This window comes from Lepidothrix coronata, unplaced genomic scaffold (assembly GCF_001604755.1).
Source record: "Lepidothrix coronata isolate B3197 unplaced genomic scaffold, Lepidothrix_coronata-1.0 Scaffold64, whole genome shotgun sequence".
Taxonomy (NCBI): Eukaryota; Metazoa; Chordata; class Aves; order Passeriformes; family Pipridae; genus Lepidothrix; species Lepidothrix coronata.
Genome location: NW_016690244.1, coordinates 4,256,090 through 4,273,755, shown reverse-complemented (window position 1 = coordinate 4,273,755; position 17,666 = coordinate 4,256,090). Strand labels below are relative to the sequence as shown.

At 41.0% G+C, this 17,666-nt stretch overlaps 1 protein-coding gene across 1 annotated transcript in view; it reads right to left on the bottom strand.

Annotated features, from left to right (window-relative positions):
• The window catches only part of SH3BP5 (SH3 domain binding protein 5), a 52,583-nt gene extending 36,153 nt beyond the window's left edge, over positions 1-16,430 (bottom strand). The window contains exons 1-3 of the mRNA XM_017817937.1: positions 16,310-16,430; positions 14,175-14,237; positions 3,864-3,992 (exon numbers count right to left, since the gene is read on the bottom strand). Coding sequence (XP_017673426.1) covers positions 3,864-3,992; positions 14,175-14,237; positions 16,310-16,390 — 273 coding nt within the window. The 5' untranslated portion in view covers positions 16,391-16,430. The remainder of the gene's footprint in view (positions 1-3,863; positions 3,993-14,174; positions 14,238-16,309) is intronic.
• Between the last annotated feature and the right edge of the window lie 1,236 nt (positions 16,431-17,666).

The following is a 17,666-nucleotide window of genomic DNA, read 5'->3' as shown; positions in this document are numbered from 1 at the left end:
CATTATTAATGTTTCCTGGCAACTTCACCCTTTTTCCCCATTACCTTTGGGCTAGAAAAGTCTAATTCTTTGACTAATCAGCTAGGGAGGAGGATTACTAGTGGAAAATAAAAAAAAAAAAGAAAGAAAGAAAAGAAAAAACCAACACCCACACCAAACAGACATGGGAAGTTTGATCTTCTGAACACTTAGAACCTGGACCACCTTCTGGATTACAGGAATTTCATATTGCTGCAATGTGGTCACTGCTTGTGTACATGCACAATCCTCTGCTATATGCCAGGGTTCTTCCATTAAATATGGGCATTATGGTATCAGTTAAAGAATAACATGAAAAGACAATATGCAAACCACAAAAAAGTTCTTGCAGCAGAAATACTTTAAAATTTCATTAAACAACAAATTTGAATCAAAATGTTCTAAAAGTAACGTGTGCCTGCAATCAACACAAAAGGCCCACCGGTGTACCAGATGAGGAATCACAACAAAGTTGTCTTGGCAGAAAACTACAGGTGTAAGAGTATTAGCCAGCTCTCACTTCAATCTCAGCAAAAGCCCAATATTACTGCTTTGGTGCCAACAGACAGCATCCTGATTCGCTGTGCCACTCTTTCAGAGGGCAAAGTACTCAAATCTTAATGCTAAAGGGCCATTGTTCTGTTAAAACAAAGTTTCATCCTGAGAAAGGCCAAGGTGAGGCTCTCTTGGCACACATTACACAAACAAGATGCTACAGGACTTTTGCACGGGGGAGTTGTTTTGAATTCCCCATCTTCTGCCAAGACAGGATTGCAAAATTAGGGATAAGGGTTGGAAGACAAAAGGGCTCAAGGTCCTAAAGCTTCTCCAGTGTCGTACTTGAGTTGATGACCTGTTTTTCGCTGACCCCATGTCACTGCCCTCATACCTTTTTTTATTGAGTTTTATCTTAATAGATCAAACAGGCATTTCCAAAAGAGAATCATGCTGGTGGCCAAGTGAAAGTAAGCTCCTCAATGTGACTTAATACAGCTTGTATCAGGCAACTCACCCTGCAACTGACATCTTACATGCAAGTCACTCTGGACAACTCCTGCATTTCTGCCAAACTAAATGTCATTAATTATGCAGTTCTTTAGTCCCAAAAGACTTACAATTTATAGGCCATATTTTTACTTCCCTTTACTGAGAACAACAAACGAGAACTTACACTTCCCTTTCCCTTACAAGTACAGTCATGCATATTTCCCTTATTGTTTAATTAAAGCTGTTTTAACCTCCAAGAAACTTACGCCTATGTTTTTGGAGGCAGCCTAATGGCTCTAAAATAACTGTAAAGACAGGGGGAGGAAGACAATTCTTCATAGGCTAGATGTTATTATAAATTTAAATTGAAAAAACAGAAAGCTGTTGCCATCATTTCTCTACAGTTTTACAAATGAAAGTAAAAAGAAAGAGGGGAACTGGCATCTACCTATGTTAATATTCTAGTACATTCCTCCAGTTTCACATTTCCCTATCTACTCAGCCCTTCTCCCTGCTTTAATACAGTGTATTTGCTCCCAGATAAATGGAACTTTTCTAGGCTAAATTAAAACTAAAAAAACTCCTTAGGCAGATGCTTTACTGATGGCTCATACTAATCTTTACAATCTTCCCAGTTTCCAGATAGATTCGCTGTCCTTCAATGCTAGTACTCCTCTTGGCTCTCACATTTTCTATTTTAAGATTTTATTAGACAAAGAGCTAAAGGGAAACCAGAGACCATCTTCCAGGGAGCTCTGTTCCATGACCAGCTCCCTAACACAAAGTGGAAAAAAGTGAAATGAACAGTTAGAAGGGGAAGTCCTGCTTTAAAAATAAAATTCTATCAAGGAATTAAAAGAAAACTGAGTGTGTGGAAAATTAGCAGATCTGGGATAAATGGCATTTAAACTTAGCTAGTGACAGAATGGACTGGGAGAAAAATATGGCTCTCTCTATCAAGCCCAATACCAGAGCAGCAATTCTACTAATTTAAGGACCTTCAGTGGTTTGGGTTTCTTCTTTTTCTTTTCAGTCATGCAAAGCACCTTTGAACCAGAATGACTGAATGGATTTCAAGGGTAGCAAAGACATAACAATACAAAATTACATTTCCAGGACATAATGGGCTGCCAACTTCAGGACAGAGAGCAAAGTTCATCGCTCTCAGTGTTTGATGTTACAAACCTCAAAGTCAATGGACTTTTTTTTTATCGTATTGCAAAGTACGCTTTTCTACCACTGACTTTTCCAAGTATAACTCTTGCAGTCCTATGCATGCTGTGCCTTACATAGCTATTTACAGTAATAGAAGTATAAGGTCATGCTCAAGGCAGGGTTTTGGGGATTTTTTTTTTTCAAATTGCACTTTATTTTGTTATTAATTTCTCTAGGTCACTACTAGTACATCTCTAGCACATCACCCATCAACACACCATAGGCCCCATGAGCAGGGATTGCTTTCAGAGCCGGCAGAGATAAGTAGATACTCTACTTACTGTGCTTTGAAGCAGAGTTTACCTATTTGCTGCACTACTAGTCTGTAGGATTAAGCATAAAAGCCCTACACTTCATCCCCATCACTTGAGACAATGGCTTCAAAACAATGCTGCGCAATTTAAAGCATCAACACACTCACATATTATCTTGAATGACACATCCCATCAACCCAATTCCTGCTTCATCAAGTTTCAAATGAAGTTTGTGTTCATGCCTCCCTTTCCTGAGCATTGTTCTGAGGATGCATTCTCTTCTCTCCCCTTCTCTTACCCTGTGCCATCTGGCACATATCTACATGACTTTCCTCATCCCTCAGCCTCATCTCTTACCTATTTTCTCAAAGAAAATCCTTCAGTAATTTTCATGTATTTCATACATGCTACCCCATCTCTCACTCTCCCCTTGAACACAATCACATCCTGGCTACCCAGCCACAGACACCACCTCACACATCCTTCCAGCCAAGCACAGAAGCAGCAGCTCCAGGCAGTTCTTCCTGACTCTCCCTGCCTCAAGAGAAAACACAAAGAGCAACCAGGAACAGCCTCCCCTTGGGGAAAAAACAAAAAGCCTCAGACACCAGCAAACCCCACTACAGATACCAAGAAGAAGCACTGCCTAAGCCACCACACACTCAACACTCAGCAGCTTCTTCCCTAAATGAGAAGCTGCCTGATATCTCACAAGCTCTCTTGCTTTCCCTTCAGTCAGCAGGTTACACCCTTATTTCTGCACCTCATCCTTCCTTACCTCAGCCACACAGGCCTATCAATAATCAAGTAGTAGCTGGGGAAAGGGAGGTAAGGTCCTGATGGCAGTAGAGAAAGCAGAGGTCAGCTTCTCCCCAGACCAAAACACTTTAGAGCCACATTTAGCACATTCATTCCAGAACTTTATATCCACATTTAGCTTCATCACAGCCTAATCAGCACCAAACCCTGCAGGTTGCCCCAAGTCTGCCCTACTCCAGCCTCTTTCCCAGCAGCTTCCAATTAGAGCCATTTGGCTGCTAAGCAAGAAGAAAAAGCAGAAACACAAAGTCTACACTATATGTTCAAATAATTACAACTACTGATAGGAAAGAGCAGGGCTCTGAAAGACCATTGATAACAAGAGGAGAAAAGAACTAGTCTTTTGCTATTGTGTTTGCTGTAGCTGTTCCTGGACTGAAGAACATGTGCAGCTGTGGCTGTGAAGAAATACACTTTTGCCATCAATTCCCATGGCTGACATGCAACTGAAGACACAGACCAGCATCAGCCAAGTGTATATGCTTACAGTGTTATTAATAGCAGGAAAGCAATGCAATCACTATGTGCTCTCCAACTACCAGCATAAGCTTCTAAGGCAAAAGTTCTTACCTGCCTGGCCACCCTTCGAGCTTCCCAGTAAGGTTTAGAGTCTTCTACAGCTTTTCCAATCTTCTTTACCAGTTCATCCAGTTTTACTGTTGCTTCAACCAGCACAGAGCGGAACTTCTGGCGTGCATCCTTCAAAATGTTGCAGAAAGGAAAAAAAGGACAAAGATAGATTAGAACTTCAAAAATTATTTCTACCTGTTCGTTCCTACCTTTATTCAGGTTCCTCTTTAGATTCACACACGAGCTGACACATTCAACACAGTTACTGGCATTTGGACTAAGCCAGAATTCTTCAGTAGGGGAACCCAGAACTGCATCTGAAAGCTGTCATCCCAGACACCAAGTGTCTTTCAGAGACAGCTCTTACACAAAGCTTACAACTGTCTGTTCTAGATGTCATCTCTGGCAGGGTTTCTCAGAGAGGAATAGTTTGTAAATTACTCAGTGAGGAGGCAAACAGCAGGGTAACAAGTTCTGAGAGGCAGTTCAATGGTAAAGACATCTCATATAGACAATGCTAGCAGGCAGGCAAAAATCCCACAGCAGGCTGGCAAATGAGCTGGAATTGGCATCTCCTAAACCTTAGCATGTCCACCCCTAGTACTGGCCCCCTCAGAGAACCATTTCACAATGCAAATGAGGATGTTTTCTACAGGAAGAACTGGACACTTCTGACATGGTATATTTTCAAGACAGCTCCTCAAACACACCCTACTTACTTTGATAGCAGCAGAAAGGTTCCAGGTTCTCATAGTAGGAGTTCCTTTCAAAAAAGCCCATCTTTTCAGCTATGGTTTGTAGCAATGGCTAAGGGCACCTACATTGCATTTCACTGTTAGTATTTACTATATTTAAGAAAAGTGAATTCCAGCCACTTCTAAACTGGACAAGTTGCCCTCCTTAAATTATTAGCTAAAGCAATCAAAATATTTTTTCTGCTCCATTGAAATTTCCACACCTGTAAGCAAAGTGATTCTGATCTCAATCTCAGAAACCAACACAGATTCTAAATATATTAAACTACTGCAGAGTGATGCAAATTCAGGCTGGGACCTGGCCCAGGATTTAAGGAGATGAAGAGGAAGGGCCATGTGAGCTCTCAACAAGGCTTGTAACTCTAATTAGAGAGCAGCATTTATGCAGACTGCTGGAGTGACATGCTGATTATCAGGAAGCAGCTGGCTTGAGAAAGTGCCCTAATTCAGGAGGGTTTTGTCATTATTGTTGAGGATTTCTAGAATGCAAAACTCTTTATTCAATGGAATATTTAAAATACATCGGAACCTGCCACTATGCTCTCAAAGGTGGAAAAAAAATGCAACAATACATTAGTTCTTTACAGAAAAAGCGAGACACTTCTGTAAAAGCTTCCTTGCTTCCTTTTTAGCGTTATCTAAAACCTGAACCAGCATCGGTAATATTTTAGTTCAGTGCAAATAGCTTTGGATTCTTAAGGTAGTCTAATTTATTCTAAGGAATTATTCAAATGGGTAACAAGTTCAAAAATGGAGAACTAAAGAGACAATAACTTATTATTTCATTAACCCAAATCCAGTCAATAATTTCATTGCTTAGTGAAAGCCTGAAATGTATCATTTAAACAATATGTATTGAGTCAGTGATTTTCTCAGTGAGAGGAGTCTGAATATTTCCAACTAAATGACTGGACGATACATGGTTCACTGCTCAAAATGAGTTTCACAAGTAACTGAAATAAGGCTACAAGCATGATGACTGTATTGCAAGAAAAATATTACGTACTGAAGTATATTTAATAAAAAAAAATATTCCTGTAAGTGCAGGAACAGAATTAAAAGCTCATTTCTAAATGATTGAGCCTGAAGGTTTGTTTTTACTTTTTTTGTAAGAGCTAACATATTATGATACTAGTTATGCAAAACAAATAGTTCAAGGAAAAAAAAAGCCCTATGCAGTGATTCATCAAAAAAATCAGTTCCCATGTTTGTAAGATAAGCACTTAGAACAAAGAAACCATCACTACAAATCTGTGCTTAGAGACCTACCTCAAATTTATTCATGTAATAATTGTGTACAGTCTTATCCAGTAGGAAAAAGATGACTAGTCTCTACTTAGAGCTTAAAAAAAAAACCCAAACAACTAAAAAAACACCAAGGACAGAGCAGTCAAATGAACAGCAACTATTAATTTGTACCTATTTATCTCCCACTAACTCAGACGAAGCAGATACAAATTACTAAACTGTAACTACTCCTGTAACTGGCACCTGAGGCACAAGTCTTGCAAATGGTTAAGCACATGTGTGCCCACAGGCCCAGTCCCACCCAGCACAGTAGTTAGTTACTCAGAACAGGGAGCTTCAGCTGAAAAATATACTGGTGTGAACTTCCAGTTTGTCATTTTACCCCAAGCATGCCTGGTTCCTCTTTTGAGGCCTTATTTGGGTCTGACCATCCTCATTTCTTCCAGTGAAGAACAATAATGAAAACCGAAACACCCCAGAACTTTACATCTGTATCATCCACCACAAGACTTTTTTTCAGTGACATTTATTCTCAGGCTCCTGACTGTCAGAAACACAAGCCTGCAGGCTCCAATGCCTTCTGCATGAGAGAATAAGCAGATGCTCATTCTCTGCTGGGATCAGTCCCCCTACCAAAGGTTTCCAGCCATCTCCTTCAGACACAGCAACAAGATGCTGAGGTCTCTGAGAAGGTGTAATGCCAAACACATGCCCTCTCCTGCACTACAGTACTCTCCACTAGCCCCAACTACATTACAAAAGCAAATGATCCCACATCATGTATCTGCACCACATGTGCTCCTGTGGCAATCCAGTGCATTCACACCACCCAGCCTCCTCAATATGAACTGATTCAGCTCTCATGGGCTCAGTGACTGCATCTCCTATCTGGGAGCTATGGCAACATCTCCTGTGAGCAGGGTCACAGTTTCCCCCTGCCATACTCTATGTGTTGGCCCTGCCACATACTGGCAGAGCACCTGTAAGAGACATCACCCTTGAGACAGGGCAAAATTGCCCTGGCAGGTAACCCTGGGGAAGTCCGAGTAAGAAATACAGGTGCAGCAGCTGGTTTTACTCTTCACGTGAAACTTGAGGTCAGAAGTACCAAGGCAATTGCACCAGTAGGACTGGGCTTGGTGCACTTACGTGGCATGAAAAGTGCATCTGTGGCTCATGGGAAGAATGGGCCTGTGGTCAAGACTTGGGAATCGATTTAATTCACTGCTTTATGTCTGGCTTTCTATGTTACTGTCAGTGAGACACTGCAACCCATATGTAAAGTGGTTCAAACCTATAAATCCTCTTAATGATGTTTTCTGTAAGGACACTCGCATCAAAAGCTTAGAGGCTCAGGAACCGCAGTTCATCCGTGGTCCCTAGCACAAGGTAAGCCCTACATCTGTTAGGAAAACAACCACACCACCTTCAATTTACTTATCAAATCCCCTGATGTGATGTTGCTCCATACAAGTGTTACTATTTAACTGCCAAAGTCTTGCTTCATTTAGACCTTTATCTAGCACACATGGATAACAGAGAAAGGCAAATACGTCAATCCCTGCAACTTTCTGTCGTGAGCAGAACCAAGACAGCACAGCGTATGCCATACAAATTTTCTAGCACAGTTCTCAATCCCCAGTGTCTGTATTTCAGTTTCTTGAAAGATAGTGCCTTCCCAGCAGAAATGCTAGTTATTGATAAAAGCAGCCCTAGGTACTAACCCTGTGCATCACACTCACCATTTCTAGGTGGGTTTTTAGGTTTTGGAGGTTTGTTTGTTTGTTTTAAAACCACGTGGCTTTGTTTTTCTCATCACTGCAATAGAATACATTCACAGACCAGATACACTCCAACAGAAGCAATGCAACTGACAAAAGACATCTCAAACACCAAGGAAACATTTTTAAACCCTATTTTCCCCTCTGTTCACTTCTAATCTTCCATGATCATTTTTAAGAATACCTTGTTGCTGATTTCGCAAACAAAGAGGTGACATTGAAAATGCCAGCCAGTCAGCTTTCAATGTTTTCTATTTGCTCAAATGAGATGATGACAAACCTTTTTCAAGCTGGACAAAAGCCGATTAAGCCATTTTATCCTCAATGTGTGTCACAAGGTTACAGCCTTAAAACTAGACTCTCACTACCTAGGTGCTTGTCATACACAAGCTCTAAGTGCTATGCCTGCTAGTGCACCTCGTGAACAGCTGCAGTTTAAGTTTCAACATCTTGTTCTACGGCTGTAAGAGCTCCACACTCACTAGCTTTCTTCCTGGAAATCCTTCACACTTTTCTCCCAAAACAGATTTCACTAGTTCTGTCTTAGGGAGCATGCCAGACCTCTACCCTGTATATGTTTTTGCTGCAATAGTTCATTATTAAAGCACAGTTTGTTTCCAGTAACTTGCTGTGGGGCAACTATTTGATACTGCACCAAAAGAGGGAATCACACTTAAGGACAGGCCATCCACGCAGGAGCATTTGGGAGATCCACTCTTAACTGCAGGAAAAAACTAAAATACAATTTTCCAATTACACTGCACCTGTCAGAGACCAAAGCATGCCTGTTTCCCTTCCTCAGGAGTGATGGTGATGAGCTGGTGTTCGATGCCAGATGACAGACAAATAACTATTTCTGCCCATCAAATGAAACATGTATTTTCAAATAGTTTTCTTTTTAAAATGAACTTAACACATCACCCAAGTATGAAGTATCTTAGTACCAAACACATTTAAATTTCATTTACAAAGGCTGTCCTATGATCTTTCTGCCAGTTTGGTGTGCAGAACCTCTGACAAGCCATTAAAACAGCCTGGGAGGTGCATGGGAAATTAAATTGCTGACTGAGGGACAGGCTTCATCTATTTCCAAGAGGCAGTATCCATACCCATCTTCTCTGCTACAAAGACCTATAAGCTAAAACAGCATCAGCAGCACACATACACACCAGACAGATGCATTTGCTGTGCTCAGAAATCTGCCTTCAGAGCATAAATTGGTTAAAAACATTTTTAACATCTATTTGGTCCCTGAGCAGTTAAGTAAACCAGGCTGGCTACCAAACCTTAAAAACAAAGTGCAAGGAAGGGCATAAGTAGTATCTTGCTTAATTTTTAAGCATGGGGAAAGGTCTGATTTTTTTTTTTTAGGCAGCTACTAATTTGCCATCTGAGAAAACAGAAAATTGGTATTTGAAAGTTGCTCTAACTTCCTGCTTGAAGACAGTTACAAACTGAGACTGCAAATACTTCTTACTACAAATATTTTTAGTTCTCATAGAAAAAGAGTGAGGAAAGCAGGCCAAGGAGGGCACAGCGTGCTCCTTTCAAAACAAGATTTCTCTGCCTAACCCTTCCTCCCTCAGGCTGGAAACCCACTTGGGTGACAAAATCTTTCCAGAGCCATAGCAGAGGAAGGAGCTTTTCCTTACTCATCCATGGATGAAAGCAGAAGGCAAAACAACAAGCAATTTGCACACAGGAGCCATTTCCTATGGAAGCAAGTGGATTGTTAAGAAACACGGAAAGATTTGTCCTGATAGTGCTGGACAAATACACCATGCATGTATATCACAGTCCAAAATCCATGAGGAACACCAGCCAGTGAGCTGCTTTGCCCTTATCTGTGTATTCTTTTGTGAACACCGGAAAACGCTGCACAGGGGTATGATAAGTTAGCGGATGTTTCTACAGACAGATGCCAAGCAGGCATGCTCAGAATGAGATTCCTGCCACTCACAGGTCATTTCTCTAAAATCTGAAAGATGGAGGATTATTTTTTTTTTTTTAAGTCTACGTAAAATTCTTACATGTGACAGGATCACCAGCTTGAGTTTTACCCCAAACCCAAGTATTTTACTGAGGAAGGAGGAAGCAATTCTAAATAGTTGGTGGACTTCTATCTGCTTGCCAATGGGAAACAGTGAATAAATTCCTCGTTTTGTTTTGCTTTGTTGTGCATGCAGCTATTGCTTTACTTATCTGTCTTTATCTCAAGCCACAAGTTTTCTCACTTTCACTCTTCTGATTCTCTCTCCCATCCCACCCACAGGGAGTGAGTGACTCTGTCGTGCTGGGCTGCCAGCTGGGGTTAAACCATGACAAACAGTCCTTCCCTCTGTAAGAGGGGTTCAAATGCTGACAAAGCTCACATGTGAAAGAGCACCACAGCTGATAACACCCCTTCCCTTTGACTCTATCCAGCACTAACCCAGGATGACCTTTATGATAAATCTAGGACCAAAATTAACACCAAGTATTGCAGATCAGGACTAGAGGATCTAGGCAAGCACATGAGAAGGATTCTAACCAGGCCCTCTTATGACAAGCATGGCTGAAAGCAGCACTGTTCAGCTCTACTTTCCACGTGCAGCCATCTCCCCTGAACAAACACTGGCAAGCTCGTAGCTCCAGCAACATAAAAACTCTCTCTAACAAAAACCACATTCGGGATAGCTGGGATTCCAGTGGTAATTTTAATGGTATGTGCTGCATTTCCCCTCCCTGCAATGCTGCCAGAGGGTCTCTGGGTGAATTTGTTACATCTGAATTGTACTTTCAAGAGCCAGTCAAAGCCACGTATAAGCTGGCTGGACTGGTGAGTCATGAACATTTGTTAAGTACATTTGCAACTCCTGATGCGAGTTCAGATGGAGATGCATCTCCAATAAACAGGAAAAAAGCTCAAATAGCAAGGCGCCGCTCTAACTTGCATTTGGCCAAAACATACTTGTATCTCCACTGCAAGATGTTTCCCCCACCTCTTCACAGACACTTCAAACATAAACAGGGACATTACTGAAGCCAAGTGTTATATCCCTCAGAGGACCCTTATCATCCTTTTGCTGTGTCAGTAACACTCAGTGTTGCACTTAGTATGAGCAGCATTATGGATTTTAAATCAAGCCTAATCAAAGATTCATTAACAGGCAATACATTAACGCAACATATAACTACCAGCTACTCAGTGCCCTTTAGCAGCCCTGCAACTCCTGAACAGGCTGCAACCATCATCAGGTCAGGATATTTCTCCAGGGTTTAATAGGAAAGGTCAAAAGAGCAAAAAATGAGTAATTCTTTTGAGTAAAGAACAGATGTAGCCAACTTCAACATATCTGTCCAAGTCATACCATGCATGTATATCATCCACTGCTCTCACAGGTGGTTTGGGTACAAAACTTATTTTAAAAGATAAAAAAAGGCAGGCCGGTCACCTTAAAAACAGATCACATGGCAGTTTCAGTGCAAAACTTAAAAAAAAAAAAAAGTCAGGCTGATCAACTTAAAACAGAATTCCCCATTTTATCACCTTTGTAATCGGCAGATACCAATATTTTCTACATCATTCAAACGTGGACACGCCTGTGGCAACACCAAGACAGTGCAGTCTCAAAATCCTAGAAGCCTCTACTGAAATGAGCCCCATAACATTTCCATTCGGTAAAGCAGCATTATTACTTCCATTTTACACATGTAGACCTGAGGCACAACAAGAACAAAAGCATGGGGTTTAGAGGCATTTAACAGCCTTTTTTTCCATTTAATGGGAACTGGAGACAGTCAGCAGTCCCATTTAAAGCAACTCACACAAAGCTACACTCGAGAAGTCCAGAATAGCCTTGCAAAACTCAGATGCCACAAGGTATTATCAGAGAGTCAAAAACATGGGTGTCTTTTTCTAAACCTCCTTCAAAGAAATATACCTTCTACTCAAACACTTCATTGCTCTTCCAGATTATTCTGGGGGAAAAAAAAAATCAGCAGTGGGAATGTATGGACCACAAAGTAATGCTACAGGAAGCTGGCAGTCAGCATCTTGTGCTGTAAATAGCATAATGATACATCTATGTTCCCATTAAAGATACTGAAAAGATGAAGAAAATGATACTAGCAAATCAGGATAAATATAACTCCATTGTCTGGTTAAAAACCACCGACACACATCTTTCTTCTAATGAAATATCCTGCAATAGCAGGAACACAACAAACTAGGAAGGCGTAGCAAGAGGGACCCAAAACAGCTAATAACAGCCAAAAGAGCAAATCTTCAAAGGCAAACACAGCACGGCTCTCCCAGAAGCCCACATTTTAAGCAGAATTCATGGATTTTGGAAGTCTTTGAAGCAGAATGACCCCAGTTCTAAACTCCTCCTTCCCAACTCTGGATTCACCCTCTAAGGCTGCTTGGCAAAGCTTTCTTTTCTTGTTCAGAGTATGAATGCAGAGATATTCTTCTAACCATGAGTGTTGGGTGTTGTGGGGTTCTTGTAGGAAAGTCTTAAGTCCATTTAAAATGAATTTATCAACATGTACATAAATTAAGCCTTGCTTACATCATCCAACTGCATCTGTCCTCAAAATTTAAGCAGATCAAAAGTAATGAAAATCTTTATGCTTTAGAAATTATGCAGTTGCATGATATCACAAACTGGCTTCAATCCAGTAAGATTTTTGGATGAAAAATGAAGAGGAAACATTCATGAAGGCATACTGTTGATGATATTTCAATTTAATTCCATCAAAGACTGCTTACAGTACGTACTACAGACAGATCTGCAGTAAACATTTAATGACATAGAGGCAGAAATCATGTAATCTCTGCACTATCTGACACTTAGTATTTATTAGACTGCATAAAGTAAGCAACAATGTGAGATCAAGCTAATGTGGAAATACCGCTCTTTTATTTACAGTTATATATCCAGGAGCCTTTCAGCCTTTACACCTCAGCATGTGTCACACACACAGCAGCTACAAATCTGCTGGCTAGGCAAACACCTGAACACATGAATAATTTTAATCAAGCAGTAAAATCCCATCTTAAAGTCACTGGGACTTATTTCATGAGTACACCTTTGCATTATTATTACTAATCCATCTGCTTCATAATATGGCCTCGTTGAAGGGTTATGACAAAATTAATGAAATCCAGGCAACTATCCATAGTACAACGTTTCAATTTCAGTACCTCAGCATGAAATAAGGAGAGTGAAAAGATAAATATAATGACTATTTTCTTCAACACATCTATATAAAGGGTCCCGAAGTCCATTTAATTGGTATTGTTGCAGACTAGCATACTGATTTTCAGAGTCCATTCATAAAATTTAAATCAAGCTAGTGACACTGAATAGTTTTCACAGCTAAAATATCGTTTAATTTGATATAACAAATATTCTCCCATTCCACTACGTTTTTTTGCCAATAAATGCATGATCTACATGCCACAAATGACAGAAAATGCAAACAAGTGGGAAGAAGAAAAAAGACACAACAAGGCTGCTTTGTCTCCAAAGAAGTTCATAACACTATTTTCTGCTCAGTGCACCCAGTGGATACTCCAGTACTTTAAAATACTACCAGGAATCACTCCATGCTCCAGGTATCCATCTCATGAAAACACACACGTACAATAAAACAAAACACAGACTTTGATATTTTGAAGTTGCAAACAGAAGTACATCTATATATGTTCTTTTTCAGTATGTTCATCACTGCAACTTCAGCATGTTTTGATACTGTATTCAAAATGTTGTAATGATATCAAAATTATTTAGGATGCAAAGTCGTATTTTATGCCAGTTTTTATTTAGCAGCATGTTCATCTTACACTTCCACTCGGTATATCTTCTTTGTTTTGCAAACAAAAGAAAATTTAGAAACATGAGTAGGCCAGTTTGTTTTGCCTCATTATTAGATCAATCATGTTAAGCCTTCCAGAATGACTACCAAGTAGCTGAAGCTCAAATTTGGGGATTTAGAAACAATTTCTTCAGAACTTTCTATCAGATTTTTAAGTATTCAAGAAAACCTCTTTTTACAACTAGGAAGTCTTTTCCTCCAACCTTCTTTCATTACCTTCCTTGATCAGAAAGTACCAACAAAAAAGGCAAAGTTAACAAGCTAAAAAAACCCCAAACAGCCACCAAAGTGAAGATCCTGGCAGACAGTTGTATGGCAAAAACCTCTTAATCAAATAAACTTTCCCTGTCTACAATTAGAAGAATACAAAGTCAAAACAGTGACTTGTAAAAATAAAACTTGTCTAAGCTTAGTTTCAAAACCTAAAAATAAGGTTTGGAGTGGTGGGGTGTGAGAGGTTTACACTGTTGGCATACCTCAACCTTCTCCCTTTCTGTTCCAGCTGTTAGCTCAATTCATATCTTAAAAAAAAAAATCATCACCAGACTCCTGAAGCCAAATTACCACAGGATGCACAATTCAGGGGCAAACTACTCAGAAATACTGTTCTGTTGTTCACAAAATCGAACATGCACAAAAGGAAAATGAAAGGATAAATGCTGTACCTCCAGCTCCGTCTCTCTGCGATTGATATCATCTGTGGATTGATTCAGTTTTTCTAGCTCCCCCTAGAAAGAAAAAAAGAAAGTCAGATGCATAATAAGAAATCTGAGGATAAAATGTGTCTGAGAAGGCTCATTCAGCATCCCCATTGAAAGCTCACAAGGGTTGTGGTTTACAAATTCCGTGAAACCTTGAGATGTTTAGTTTAACTTTGCTACTTACATGAAAAATAATCAGAAAAGCTCTATAGTTTTATGTGAAAGCAATACATTTCCTGTTCTGGCTAATTCTTCGCTATTACAAATAAACATAAGGTACAGTGAGTTCTGTCTTATTAATCAGTATAGTCAGTATCTGCGAGGTACTAGGGAGACAGACACACCCACCCTAGAAGGATTAGCACCAAGTTAGTACTATCACAGGAGACATGCAGTGAATGCACAGAATTGATAAGAAATGCTCTTGCAGCACAAGAGACATTTTACTCTGGATTTTTGGCAAACCATTTCACTACACAACCAGTCAATGCAACATACGATTATGTTTACCTAGCTTGCCTTGTGCCAAGATTTTGGTCTCTTAACAGCAAAAACAAAGGTGTTAAATCCCTTGAATAAATATGTACTAGAGGTGGTGTTGGCATGAATGAAGTTACTGTAAAAATAAAGCTCATTCTTAAGTACTTTCTTACCACAAAAAGCAACCCTGAGGAGCAGACTCCGATAGCGTTCTTTATTTGAGCAACATATTACTCCATGTGAGATCCTATGATTTCAACAGGAGTGTTCAAACGTTATCTAATTGTGAACCAGTGTAACAGAATCCGCCTTCAAGCGTCTAGCTGTATAAACTGAACACTGTAAACTGATTGTCACTTGAGCCATTTCCCACTAGATTACAAGAATGACTCTGGTTACAACCAGAAAAGAATTAATTGCAACAGTTTAGCTCTCTTATTCTCAGAGGTCAGATTGCATTTCCCGCTCCTAGGATTTGGAAGATGCCTATTTGCGTATCCATGTTCTCCAAAAATGACACTCATACAAAAATTACCTAACTGTCTCTTACTGTAAAGCTAAAAACCTTACAGCTGTCAGGGAAGCAGACACAGCAGCCTGGTTTTTCAACCAAACAGAAAACTTAACAAAAACACTGTTTTGCCAAAAATGAGCAAATCATGTACATGGAAACACGCTGCAAGCTGAAGAACTTAAGGACAAAACTATATCAGTAGGCACCAACTGAGCTTAGCTTCTCAAAATCAGGGCAGTAACAGGCTAGCTTTTGGCTGAGGGCCTCGCTCTATGTAACCATGTTTTGTGAATTTTGCAATTGCTCTGCTCAGCCCTGGAAAAAGAAATGCTCATGATGGAGAAAAGAATGACAATTACAGCGAGCAGGGACCTACGCCAAGGATCCTCTCAGCAATGTTACACACGTTATATTCACTCATGACAAACAATCCCAGCAATGCTGGAGGCAAAAGCCATAAATCTGTAGAGACCTAAAAATATATTTCATTTGGGGGACCACAGCGTGCTGAAGTTTGCACCAGGCTATTGGTCAAGACACAATTTGGGGGAGAAAAGCTTTGTTTAGAAACCATGCAAAAATAAAAAAATCATCGCAGAAGGTATTCATAGAGGAAACACCATATTCCACTAACGCTCCTTTTTTAAAGAAACAAAAACTATAATTAAAAAAATCGACGTTTTCCCGCATTTACGAATTTCTGAGCACCAGCCCTGTTCCACCAGCAAGGTCACGCCGTCATGGTCAAAAATAAAAAGGGGAGGGGGGATTTCAGCAGGAGGAGAAGGAAGGACGCCGAACGGAGCCCGGCGCAGAGCGATGCCGGGGGTAACAAAGGGTTGGGGCGCCCCGGAGCCGCTTCCCCCGCACCCGGCGGGAGCTCAGACCCCCGGGGCTGCTCCGCACCGCCGCCCGGCACGGGGAAGGAAAAAAAAATTATATATGTGTATATATGTATATATATATATATATATATGAACATATGCAGCACAAAATAAAAGGCAATCCTTATTCTATGCAATTATTATATACATTACATACGTATCAAAATAAATGAAAAAATTAAGCCCCCCCTTCCTGCCCCCCCCGGAAGGCAGGCCCTCACCTGGATGCGGGGGTCCACCTCCTCCTCCTCGGGGCGCGGTGGCTCCTCGGCGGGGCGGCCTCGCCGGCCCCCCGGCTCCATGGCGGCGGCTCCTGCTGCTTCCAGCAGCACCTCCCGCTCCGCCGCTCCCGGCTCCGGCTCCGCGGCCGGCCCCGCCTCCGGGGAGAACCCCTCCCTCCCCACAGCGCCCCGCCGTCTCTTTGTGCGTTCGCACCGCAACGAGGAAATCGGCGCAAAATGAGCCTTTTCCCCTTTTCTTTCTCTTCTTCTTTTTTTTTTTTTTTTTTTTTTTTTTTTTAAACCCTTCCTCACGCCCCTTTTTTTTTTTGGTATGCCAAAGCCTATGGGTTTTGCCGCTCTCGGCGCTCGCCCCGCCGTCCCGTCCCCCCACCGCCCCCCGCAATGGCACTGCGTGAAACCAGAACGAGTAGTTTCAGGTGCAGGGAAATGCTAACAACACCTTGCTGGCTTTCTCCACCCCCCCGCCCCTCTTTTTCTCTTTCCTCTTTTTCAAGCTCTGTTGGAGGCTGACATGCCTATGGAGAAGAAAAACAGAGAGAGAGGGAGGAAAGAAAAATACTAAAGACGCTTTCAACAACCTTGAAAATTCAAATGAAACCCAGATTTCTACTGTGTGGCAGCTAGGCAATCAACTATTGTAGCTACTGCATGCAGCAGAAAAAGACATACTGAAGACACATTCCTTTGTTGTCAGTAAAAAGGAACTTCTTGCAAGAAGCACTGATAGTATGTATATGCATGGCCCCTGTCTAGCAGAGCATTTCCAAGTAGGGTTTCCTTAATCACAGGGGCAGTGCTCAAACTGGTATGTAAACACAAATGGGAAAAGAGTGGGCAACCCTTCTCACTAGCAGTGTACCAGCAGGGATGGGCGCCAGCATCTCTTTACCTCACTGGCCTCAGGCATGGCTGAAACCCCTTCTGTGGTCTGCAGCAAAGAAATAAAATTTTAAGAAATTACTTTCTCTTCCCTTCTCACAGCAACTCCTATAAGAGATTAACAGCACATTCCCTTGATGCTGAAAAGAAAAAACAACATGTGTTGTCGTTTGCCTCCTCAAGATGCAGAGAAGACAGTCCCACCAAGGTACATGGACCAAGCAACCCACGTAGGAAAAACAAGACAAGAAGCAGCAACTGACTGAGCCAAGGCCATTCCCCAATTCACACCAGCCACACTGTAGTTTCCTCACTCCCTCTGGGAAGATAACAAGTCATTTCAAACAGATGAAGAATATATCTCCACCTTTGATTTAACCCTATTTTTGTTATAAAGCTCCTCAAAAGATAACAAAAAAAATAAAATTCCTAAGGTAACTAAGGTAAAAAAAGAGGC